The sequence below is a fragment of the Lepisosteus platostomus genome, chromosome 12 (genome assembly GCF_059453375.1).
Source record: "Lepisosteus platostomus isolate fLepPlt1 chromosome 12, fLepPlt1.hap1, whole genome shotgun sequence".
Classification (NCBI taxonomy): domain Eukaryota; kingdom Metazoa; phylum Chordata; class Actinopteri; order Semionotiformes; family Lepisosteidae; genus Lepisosteus; species Lepisosteus platostomus.
In genome coordinates this window covers 27310486-27322486 of record NC_142622.1, presented here as the reverse complement: position 1 = coordinate 27322486, position 12001 = coordinate 27310486, and the positions used below count along the sequence as shown (strand labels likewise).

Sequence of the window (12001 nt, the reverse complement as noted above, 5' to 3'; positions counted from 1 at the left end):
AAGAATTCTTCAAAACAAGAAGTATTGTCCTTCCCAGCATATGAACAAATGACACAAAATGGTAAAGAATAACAATTAATGTAAATGGACATTCATTCTTTGGTTCCATGTATTTGACTCAGTGGTCCTAGACCAGTCACTCACCACTAGACAGCTGAGCGCGGCACAAGCTGCTCTCTGACTGTGCACGCCCGCCTCTGAGAGAGCCTCTGTGTAGTAGCAAACCGCCTGCACAACACAGCACACACATCAGAGCCATGCACTGGCCCTGTCTGTCTCTTTCACAAGAACACATGTGAACACAAGAACCAGAGCTTGTCAGTTTCGTACACTTGTATCAAACAGTTTCAAGCTCCATTTTGAGGACCCTAGTATGTCTGCTTCTAGCTAATGGCTTGATATACTGCGCAGTGAATTTATGCAAAAAAAGTTGCTAATACGTTGAATGCACTGTAAACTCAGTCTTAGTCTTGTTTTTCTGTTCAATGGAGTCACTTTAAAATAACTAATAAAATCAGACTAATTGTAATGGAATCTTTTATTGTCTGCTGCCACTTTATTAAGAATGTAATTTATTTTTTAATTGAATGTACTGCATTTTGAAGTGGGTGTCCCAATACCTGTAAAACTCACTGCAAATTAATTAATATTTTCTGCAAATTGAAATAAATTTAAATTTAAATTTAAATACATCAATTATGCTCCCAAACACTTTTTAAATATATTTTTAAAGGCAATTAATAACTTTAAATGTGAGCAGTTGGCACCATGCTCACTGGAGTAACAGTGACATGGTTCGGATTCATTCAATACTGGGCTTCATATTGGATCATCGTGGGTCTGCACCAAGAATACTCATTCTGAGAACAGGGAAACCCAGTGCTCACCTTCTGCCTAAATGCTGTGTCTCTGGCACCCGTCTGAAGGAATCGGTCTGCAGCTTGCCTGATCTGTATAGAGTCGGAAGTTAGAAGCATAGCTACGACCTTCAGAGTCTCCTGTCGAGGCTGAAGAGCCAAGACCTCCACTTCCTCCAGCTCCTTCAGCACACAGTAGACCTCTGAAGACCGCAGGGCCAGCAGGAACCGAGCTGAAATGGCACAAAACTAAGCTGAGGCCACTGTGAGGCCACTAATCACACAATTCTTACTGGCCTTGTCACTTTACCACCATGTTTGAGCCTGGCTTCATAATCCTAGAAGACTAAGACTGAATTTGAAACATCAGGGGAATAACCAGGCCTCCCACCTCATAGAAGTTTGATCCATATTAGGATTTAAGAGCTGCATGATTTAAGAATGGCTTGCGATAACCGACACATGGTGCTTTTAACAGAAGTTCAGATGGAAGGTCACATCCTAATCCTGACTACTTTCACTCTTCTAAATATGTGTCACCTCCTGAGCTCCTTTTTGCATATCTGTCTCACAGAGATTTCACAACCCCATTTTCACCCTCACAGCAGCTCCCTGTGCGGTCAGCTTCATCATTGGGCTGCTGTTGCCTCAGCTAGGTGAGTTTCGCAAAAGGACAGAAAGGCATTGAACACTTCTGCCTTATTTTAACTTCATGCATTTGTTTATTAATACACTGTTACATTACCTTAGGGAAAGTTTCAGTGTCTTGAATTTGGCTTAAATAAGGGTTTTTCACTCATAAAACCTGTAATGGCTCATAATGCAACACATCTTTTTCCCCCCAAACAAGGGTTTATGTCATTTACTTTAGACAACACATGGAATCTTTGGGCATGAATTTTCTAATAAGAGACTTTATGTGTTAAAAAGGCCTACAAGATTCTAAACTATTGCTCAGATGTCTAACTTGGGATGGCAATACCTTCACTGGCAACTTGAAACAGGTGGTCCTCCATGTTGGAAACCCTATAGGTGGAGATGTAGTTTTGGAACTGGAAGATGGTGACCACGTCCTGGGAGAAAGTGCAGGGAGAGGAGGTGGAGGAGGCCAGCTCACTCCTGTCTGTCATTTCACTCACCACAGTCTGGATGGCTGGGGAAACAGAATACAGCAAACCTCCTAATGAATCAGTGTTTTTCCATAACAATGTATTCTGTGTATTTTTTACATAACTATACTTAAAATACAATTCCCTTGTTTAATTCCTTCAAGTTCAGTATTGAGCTTGAAGAATGAAGAGATAAGAGAGATGCCCGGGAAGTGAGATAATATCATTTTCATGTTTTTGTATGTTTTTTGCAAACTATGCAGTCTAGTGGCTTGATGTAGGCTTTGTGCTCAAATGTATATAAAGATGCTGCCTGTCCTTGGTCAGTAAGATAAGGGCATGGATTTGGTAAGCTGGCTGTACACCCAGATTATGAAAAGAACTAACTGTTGTCTAGTCTGCAACTTAGATATAATTAATTGGCAGGTGTTGCTTTTTCATCATTTGTTTAGAATATGTCATAGTAACTCTTTGTGTTTTAAGGTATAAAGGACCATCTTCAGCTACTTATTTTTTAAGTCTGGTGGTCGCAAGCCAGACTTCCATATGCATATGAATAAAGGGACTTCTGCTTCACAGACACCTGAACTTTGTCATTTGTTTGACACTACAAGCTTAAAAAACAAATCATGATAAATGACTATACTTTACCAGGCTAATTTGGTCAAATTATGTCAAGTATGATAATACCAAAGAAAAGCACTTAGAGAAAGGGAGATAAATTAGCTTTCATGAAATAACCCGGTCTCTCCTCATGCAGCATTCTCCTCATACCTGTGTCAATGTCATCTGGGCATCTCTCCTGCAGGGCAGGAGCAAAGCAGTAGTGCATCTGCTTCAGGATCCTGTCTGCTGTCGTGTGGAACATGCTTCCTGACCCACTGCACCCCACCCACAGTGACAACAAGGCCTGCTGATGCGCCAATCCTGGGATAACTGAAAGAGCAAAGAAACAAACCATCAAGGCAAACACTTCCATGGCCCAACACACACTCACACACACAGACGGAAACACCAACACAGCAGTGGTCACTGTCACATGCACTGGTGCTGTCACGGCCTAACAGGCACTCCTTCACCGAGCTGCAATGTTCCATGGGGCCCCATAATACAGCAACACTTTCTTAACTCTCCCACTAACTCAGAATAGGACATGTGAACCTCTTATTAGAGCTTTAAGAATTCATGCCTCATTATCACAGCTTTTCTTCAGGTGCATCTGGTAAGGTGGGGCTGGGAGAGGCATACTTATGGTATGGCCATACCTTAATGTATTATGTCTGACTGCATATTTTTCAACATATTTTTGTTTTTCTTTCTTACTACAAACTGCCAAATGCTTGTGTTCTGGTATTATTTGAAGGATTAGATTTTTGTTTCTGGTGAAGGAATAAATAATATGTTACAAATAGAGTGTAACAGATCATCCTGTTTGGATTTATACAAAGAAATATGATCATTTTGTTCAGTTTGCTTTGTTATAAACCATACTATATTAACACTATGTTTACTTGCCTAAAAGTGTTAGGTATTCATGCTGTGAAATTATTTTGAGTTTAAGGATTAAGATGGGTAAATGGTGTGTGCTCAACACTGTCACCTTTTGGATATTTTTTTACATTTTCACTCTGTGTTCTCAACCTTCTTCAGTTTCCTTTTGTTTTGTTGAACACCACCTCTTGGAAAAAAAAATCAGATCATGTTTGAGGTTTCACTGGAGAGATGTAGGGTGTGAACTGTAAAGGAACAAGCAGAGGTTAATTCCAAGCTAAGAAGTAGAAAGAAAAGATCCAAGGCTTCAGCTGTGGAGTCTTCTTCAGGAGTGTGGGAGAAAGCAAAGGGCTGGGCAAGGAGACAATAGAAACAGCCTGTGAGAATGGGCGCAGCGGTTGAGAATGAGGGCCCAAACACATGGAAATCTTGGGGCTGAATTCCAGTGTTAAATGCTGAAATTTGTGAATGAATGGAGACATTCAATGGGACTGAAGAGATCTCTGTTCCTCACTGCTCTAATGTGTTCCTTGGTCTTCTCCCCATTTCACCGATGTAAATGGCAGATTGTTTCCTGCAAGTGATGCAATAAATGGACTTTAAATAACCAGACGGGCCATGTATATGTGTGCTACTGGATATTTATTTGCAGGTGATGTAGCAGCTTATATTGCAACAAAGGGTTACTGGCATGGATGATGGCTAAGGACGGTTAAGAGAACTGTGGATGGGAAGGTTGTAATTAAATCACATTTGATTGCCTTTCCTACTTTCTTCTGCCATCCTCAAGGGCACACATACATTTTTCCATTAATACCTCGATGGGTTTCACTGGGAACTTTGAAGTAGTTTAAACACCACCCTGATTATTTTTTTTAAGAAAAAGAAGACTGCAGACAAAAACACAGACAAAAGTGCTATTTTGAAAGAAGGCAATAAAATGCAGAATGGATCTAAATTGATAAACAGCTAAGAAATTAAATGAGAGGAACACACATCTTTCAACCACTGACGTTTTCTGACAAGCCAGATTTTAGGATACACACCCTCTGCAACAGAGCTGATGGCCCCCAGCCTCTCTGTGCTGATCTCTCCCAGTTCCTCCAGCACCAGGGTCTGTCCCGAGATTTTCTGCAGCACTGCTCGCCGGTGGGAAGGGCTCCCCCTGGAGGCCAAGAGCTGCTGGAAAAACCAACCATAGGACAACACACCTCAGCTTCACTTGTTCGCATATTGCAGCTATCTGAAGACCAGGGTCACTGAGGTGTCATGTTGATCACATCTTCCTCTGTTTAAAGCAGCTTGTAGTCTATAATGGGTGTGTTATAACTGTCATTTTTTTAATTGATGTAGACTCTTCTGATTTGTATCTGTCTGCACTCCATTTCCTAGTGATCAAATCTGCAACATTTTTATAAGGATTAAGTTTTAATATTTTGTTAAATTGCTTTTTAATCTGCTGATGACAACATGTACCCAACTGGAAGCGCTGGGTGGGGAGGCACCAGAGCCTGTCTATACAGGGCAGAGCCATTTGGTGGGATGCCCAGGTCCTTACCTCACGGGGCTAGGGATTGGATGCTTGAAGGAACAATTTAATACAGCCAATCAAACCTGTTCTGCATGTTACTGAGAAGCTGACAGAAACCAGAGTATCCAGAGAAAACCCATGTGAACACAGGAAGAAGACAATTTATAGCAGGCAGTAGCACTCTTTTTCTCTTTTAAAAAAGCAAAGGTAATCTTGCTTCTGAGCCAGAAAAATGTTATTAACATAGTATAGTGCCTTGCAAAAATATTCAAACCCTTCCTATGGTTTTCCATTGTGTGAAATTCTAAAATGATTAATTGTTTACAATATTTTTTACAGTTGACATTTTATTTAAAATTGAATGCACAAACAGAAGACTTCTAAAGGTTAGAGAAGATACAGTAAATCTAAAAAATACACAGAAGAAAATAAAATATGTTGATTGCATAAGTATTCAGACTTACAGTGACAATTACAGCAGTAAGACTGTTTGGGCATTTTCTATTACCTCTGCCAATCATCTTTGTGCATTTTTTGACACTTTTGCTCAAGCTCCATAAATTGCTTGGAAATTGCATATGGACAGAAACTTACAAGCCTTTCAAGAGATCCACAATAGGATTCAAATCAGGATTTTGACTGGAGCACTAAAGGATATTCACTCTCTTATTCATAAGCCATTTCAGTGCTGATTTGGCCTTATGCTTTGGATCATTGTCCTGCTCAAGGGTGAATTTTTGTCCCAGTTGTAGGTCTGAAGTTGGTTTTCGCCAATACGTTTCTCCATCTATGTTCCAGTTTTCAATAACTTTCAAGTGCGTCCTGATGACAAGCATAACTACAAAAATAATGCTGCCACCATACTTGACAGTAAGGATGATGTTGATTGAGTGATACAGATACAGATGTAATGCTTTTCATTCACAGCAAAAAAACTCAATTTCTTCTATTCTAACCCCAAAACATTTTGCCACATTTCCAATATCGCTTTTGTGCTTTGTTGCAAATCTCATATGGACTTTGAGTTATTTTTTCAGTAACACACAAGTCCACTTTGTGGAGTGACTTGGATATGGTTAACCCATGGACATTTTCTCCCATCTCAGCCACTGAACTTTGTAAGACCAACAGCAACTTTGAAAGAGTTACAGTTTCCTGTATATTCTATATTTGAAATTTGTAAGAATCATTTGTTCATATTTTGTATGGTTACACTGATGTTTCTGGCAGTCAAATAGGCCAGAGAGTCAGAAAACCTCCTCGCTTTTGTTTCTTTTCTTACATTCTTTTCTCTTATGTTAGATGCATGAGTAGAATCTTAAAGGGCTGAGACTATATGCCAGTTCCAGAGCTGTCAGTGTAGGAAGGGATGCAACTTTATGTCAGTATCAACACAATAGTGTGAGACTGGATATGTGATGGCAAGTACCTGTACAAGATGGCTGCAGTACTGGAGATGCTTAACAATGGAAATATCCAGACTCTCATTGCCAGTGGTTAGGGGCAGGGGGCTGCCAGCCACACTGTTCCCAACTCCTGTGTCTTCAGTCAGGGCTTCGCTCAGGTGACCTCTGGCCTCTGGGTGGTGCCCAGGCCTGAACATCATGAAAGTGATTAATAGGGACTCCTTGCTGAATATTTCATGCACAACACAAGCAACAACCACTGCATGCAGTATTTCAACGAATGCAAATCTTATAACAAAGTATGCTATTTAAAGCACAAAATTAAGATTAATAGATTAATAGTACTTTTCTTCCCTTGCTTTTACTGCTGCTGTAAAACGCAGTTTATGCAGAATGTTGACACTCAGCAATTTGTCTAGACTGTCAGTTTTGTTACATCTCTTTCCCAAAGAGCTCCTAGGCACACATAAACTGCAAAACTATGAGTAATCTGTAGTAAGGTGGATATAGTATTTCACCCACTCCCTACCCTCTTTATCCGTCCATGTGTATGATGACTGGAGATGTGCACAATGTGAGGCTATTGAAAAAGTTCAATTTAAAATCTTAATTTGTGTTTCCAGAATCACCATTTTTAGATAACTACTGTAGGTTTGACTGAATATTTGGGCTGCAGTAGCTCACTGTGACCAGGAATCCCAAAGTCATGGCACACAATTGACAGAGTGCTGTTGCAGTTGGGTTGGAATTATTTTCTTTTGTTTTATTGTCTCTAGATGAAACAGTGACTCCTGACCCCCAGGCACCTGCAGGCTTGGAGTGACATCAGCAAGAGCTGCACTGCTCTTATAGTTGGAGCTGTCCCTCCTGTGAGGCTCTGTGGAGCTGGTGGCTTGTCAAACAATGAAAGGCTCAGTAGATGTGTAGGGGACATTACACAGTATGTGATGTCCCCACACAGTAAAAAGGTCATTGCCATGAGCTGAAGAGCAATACTTGACCAGTAGGATGATATTAAGACGGCCTCAAAATCAAAAAGAAAAATATCAAAGGACAACTGTACAGTACATGATGATTTTATATTTGAAGTGTGATTTATCTTTACTTACAGATAAATACTTTACTTTATTCTTTTTTAGAATTTTGTGAAGACAAATATCATACAGGCTGAAAAGTTCATATGACTTTACTCTCAAATTGTCTTTCACACACTGCTATAGAAAATGAGCAGGACTTTTGAATGGAATAACTGCAATAGCCGTCTCTCCTACATTCACGTAATGACAACACAGACACAAGAACAGACAAGGTGGACAACAGTTATATTAGACTCCAGAGGAAACCTACACCATGCCTGTAAATTCGGCACCTGTGGTATTGTTACTGACAACCTTATTCCACTGCACTGAGTCACAGGGCTATAGAGGAAACAGGGGAAAGAAACAAGAGGTATTAGTGACCAAACTGGACAGGAAAAACACGCATGCACACACACATACACACACAAGAACATATTGGTCAAGGCCAGGCCCTTTTTCCAGAGATAGACTTGGTGGATGTGCACCCCTGGGGGCTGAGCGTTAGTAGAGAGAGGGAAGGGGGAGTTTTGGTGCACCAATCCATTATGGGCTGTCCCTGACTCACCCGATCCTCTCTGACTCCATGTCAAAGAACACGGAGCGAGGAAGCCCGTCATCCCCGGTGTCATCGTCATCAAAGTCTGAGGTGTTGAGGAAATCAAAGCTCTCTAAAGCGCTCTCAACAGTCAGACTTAAACTGGAGGACCTGCTCCTCTGTGCAGCCGGTTTACACTAAAAAAGCAGAAGAGCCACAGCTTCAAACTCTCATGGAGGACCACGCCTCACTGTGTCCCACTGCCTTCCTCTCAGAAAGACTGCGTGCTCTGTGTTGACAACCAAGCTGACATTTCCAAACACTTGAAAACACATTTTACACTACTTTTAGACTAAAACAACAGCGCTGCAGTGAGATTGGTTTAAAGAGGAAAAAAACATTTATTTTTTGTTTCACAGGAACATCATGCACAAACAGGTGAGAGGAACTGAGTTCAACAGAGGAAAATATGAAGCAAATTGATACAAGTCCTATTAGTGGACACAAGTGGCAATTGAAATGTATTAAGGTGCATTTAAGCCTAGAAAACAGGAAGAACATCTTCACACAAAGGGTTATGGGTGTCTGCTGTTGAAACAGATTCCCTGGGATCCCTTAGAAACAGATCCTCGGATAAAGAACTTACTGGGAATAAGCAAGCTAGATGTGCCAAATGGCCCTGCCTCATTTGTTAAGTATCTTATGTTTCAAAGTTAAAAAACAATTTCTTGCTAAAAAAATCTGGCAAAAAAGGAACAGCTTGCTATACAGTAAACATGCAGAAAAAAATAAAAATAATTTCTTATCCCCCCAAAATTTCTATTTTAGATCCATAAAAACTTTACTAAAATGTAGGCATTTAAGAACCAGAACATTAAAAAAGCAAATAACTAAGAATATATAAATGTTAAAATATTTTATTTTAAAATAGACATGAATAAGATAATATTCAAACAGAAGTCATAGTTTTGTGAAGGCCTCCAAAAATAAAAGAACATTTAAAAATTGCAATCAAACAAAAAGACAAATTACAAAAACAAAATTATATTGGTAACAAATTCTGAATAGGTCATCAATCAATATGATATTTCAACATTTATTACTATTTAAAGCATAAATAAAAACAAATCAAATGGCGATCACTTTTATTTTTGAACGGGAAATAAGCAAACTTAAGAACATCAAAACAAAGAAACTCAAAGACAGTCTCATACAGGAAGTCTATGCTGGAGCACCTGAGCATTCCCAGTGTCCACACTAACCTTCAGCAGATCCTCCAGACGCATGGCCTCCTGCTCCAGGTCCTGAAGCTCCTTGCACTGCTCTTCTACGCCCTCCAGCTTCAATAGCAGTCCCTGGATGGACTCTTCTAGGCTACTGTCCAGGAATGATCTGCTGCCCTCTGATCCCCAGCTCAGCGAGCCCTCTGACTTGTCTGGACATGGGACCATTTCTGTTGAAGTCAGGCTCTTCACTAGCTGTTTGGTCAGGTTGCCTTCATCTGTGTCTAGCTCCACGGGCTTTAGTTCCAGAGCTTCATCCGAGTCCCGCAGGAGAGATTCTGAGACACTGGCATTCAAGAACACATCCTCAGGCCTCACCATGGACAGCTGTTCCGAGCACAGGGAGGTAAGACCATTCTGGAGGCTCTCAGGCTGCTCCCACTCTGAGTCCATCTCACCCGCCAAAATGCCATTGTTTTCCTTTTCCCTCCCCTCCTGCTTCTCTCCTTGTTTTCCTTCTTCATTCTCCTCTCCCACCAAGTGCAAGGAATGACTGTCGTTCTCTGGCGGAGTGACTGTGATCTCTGGGTTGGAGAGGCCCAGAACTCCTGAGAGTGGCGAGGTGCTGCCATTAAGTGTTTCTGGGAAGGTGAAAGACAGACGCTTCCGTTCAGAACATGACCCACTGTCAAAGACATCATCAGGCAGGGTTGACTGTAATGAGAGAGGCACAAGATAAAGAGTTAAAAGAAGAAGTTGAAAGCCACTGAGGTATCTGTTGAGAAACCGAAACAAGGGCAGAATTCAGATCTGAAAATACAAGCTCCAAAAAAGCAACAAATCAATAGTGTTGATTCTATTCAAGGTTGTCTCTGTGAAACAAAAATTATTTGCTAGTTTGGAATTAATCAGGCCAACTGTACAACTACAGCTGGGACTGGAGATTCCCTAAGGTCCCAGGTTTACATCAGAATACAAATTGTTGACCAAATGTTAACCAAACCATATCAAGAAAAAAAAACAAGCAAAGAAACACACACAGCAGAAACACACACAGCACTCTGAGAATGGGCACACAGCAGACCCACAGGGACTCTCAGAGTATGCACACAGCAGTGTCATACCACTGCACTCACATAAAGCTCCAGTTCTGACTTTGGCCGAAGTTTCAGAAAGGGCAGGTCACTGAATGAGCGGCTACGCCTCAGCTTCTCAAAAAATGTGTCCCGCAGGGTATCAATAAATAACAAATGCTGTCTGTCCTGGGGATGTGGTAGACACTTCTTCAAATGCCAAAAGTCAAAAAAGCATTAGTAAGCAGCAAGCACTGGTTGAGTATAGGCTTGAAACAAAAAGCATATTGCACCTTGTTGCAGTCAGGTCAATGTGATTTATTATTCTACAAATAAGATAAGGAAAATGAACCCAAATACTAAAGGTAAGTATGGAATTGTCCCTGGTCTTTACTGACCAGTAAAGTCAGTAAAGGGTGGACGGAGGAGTGGTACTTAGACCTGCTGCCTCACAGCTCCCAGTCCCTGGGATCAACTGTGGGTTGTGGACCTTTTCTTGTGGAGTTTGCATATTCCCCTTTGTTTGTGTGGGGTTTCACAAGTTGGTAGTTTTATGCAGCAGTTTCCTACATCTGTATGTGCACCTTGTGATGCGGCCTGGCATCCAGTCCCACCTGCTGTCCAGTGCCCTATGCTTCTGGGATAGTCGTGTTACTGCAACCCTCACCAGGCACCAGTAGTTACTCTGATAACAGGTGGTTGGATGGATAATTAGAAGATTTGGCTTAATAGTTAAAAGTTAATTCCAAATAAAGCTTGGAACCTAGCAGATCTTTTAGACTGAAGAACATTTTCTTGATTCATTGTGATCTCACTGCTAGAGCTTGACATTAATAAACTGCCTTTTTTATTTGGTGAAAAAATCCACAGCTACCAGCAAAAGCAACAGCTGGTAACAGAAACAGCTAATAGCTGAAAATAAAGGAAAGCACCAGCTACCCCTCCTCCCTAATGAACCGAGGTATAAATAGTAACTCACAAAGAAGGAGGTGTCCTCAAAAGTGGGTGTCTCAGGAGTGCCCTGGCTGTACACAGACACCCTTCTCTGCAGTGCAGAGGCCTTGTTCAGATTCCCAGAAGACAGGGTCAGGTCCTCGACATCAAATGGACTGGTGAGGAGAGAACAAGGGTCCTGTCTAAGAGATCTTAGAGAAAATTTTCTAACAGGACTGCTACAAATAATGAAGGGAAATCAGCAATTGATTTAATCTTTTACAGAAGTGGATTAAAAAAGTGCTCCACACTGTTTTTAGAATTGGGGATCAATGGTAGTAAAACATACTCAAAATGATTTAATTACATTTTTTATTGTTTTTCAATTCCCACTTTTTCTGGCAGTATAGGTGGGGCTTGCTAGTTAAACAACAAATAATATTAGAGGGTGAGAAGAATAATTTTTAGTGATCATAATGTACGTCTCTAAAGTTTGAATCAAGATTTTGAATCAAAATGTATTTTTTTCAAAAAAAGTTTCTTTCTTATGTGTTAACTACAACCATGCTGTTTTTTTCTTTTTGGTTTCAGCAATAGTTTGTCATTTCTATGATATACAGTATCAGTGTGGGATGTCTTGAATGCTGGACTCAAGTGTCTAGGCAAAAGCACTCTAATCTTTTTACAGATTATAGCCAGGTTATATCACACACAGGAAAATATGAAACCACTTGTCTGTGTTGTCTTTTCTGTGCACCAGAGCA

The 12001-nt window shown here is 40.7% G+C and overlaps 1 protein-coding gene across 8 annotated transcripts in view; it reads right to left on the bottom strand.

Moving 5' to 3' along the window:
- The window catches only part of ripor2 (RHO family interacting cell polarization regulator 2), a 124647-nt gene that overhangs the window by 9519 nt on the left and 103127 nt on the right, over positions 1-12001 (bottom strand). For 4 of the 8 annotated variants that reach the window (XM_088601530.1, XM_088601531.1, XM_088601533.1 and 1 more), the window contains exons 12-20: positions 11284-11413; positions 9271-9945; positions 8039-8205; positions 6418-6583; positions 4504-4639; positions 2741-2902; positions 1840-2010; positions 888-1090; positions 145-228 (exon numbers count right to left, since the gene is read on the bottom strand). In XM_088601530.1, the coding sequence (XP_088457656.1) occupies positions 145-228; positions 888-1090; positions 1840-2010; positions 2741-2902; positions 4504-4639; positions 6418-6583; positions 8039-8205; positions 9271-9945; positions 11284-11413 (1894 nt within the window). Of the gene's footprint in view, positions 1-144; positions 229-887; positions 1091-1839; positions 2011-2740; positions 2903-4503; positions 4640-6417; positions 6584-8038; positions 8206-9270; positions 9946-10367; positions 10515-11283; positions 11414-12001 lie in introns of all 8 variants that reach the window. The other 4 variants (XM_088601537.1, XR_015925738.1, XM_088601532.1 and 1 more) reach the window with 4 other exon arrangements.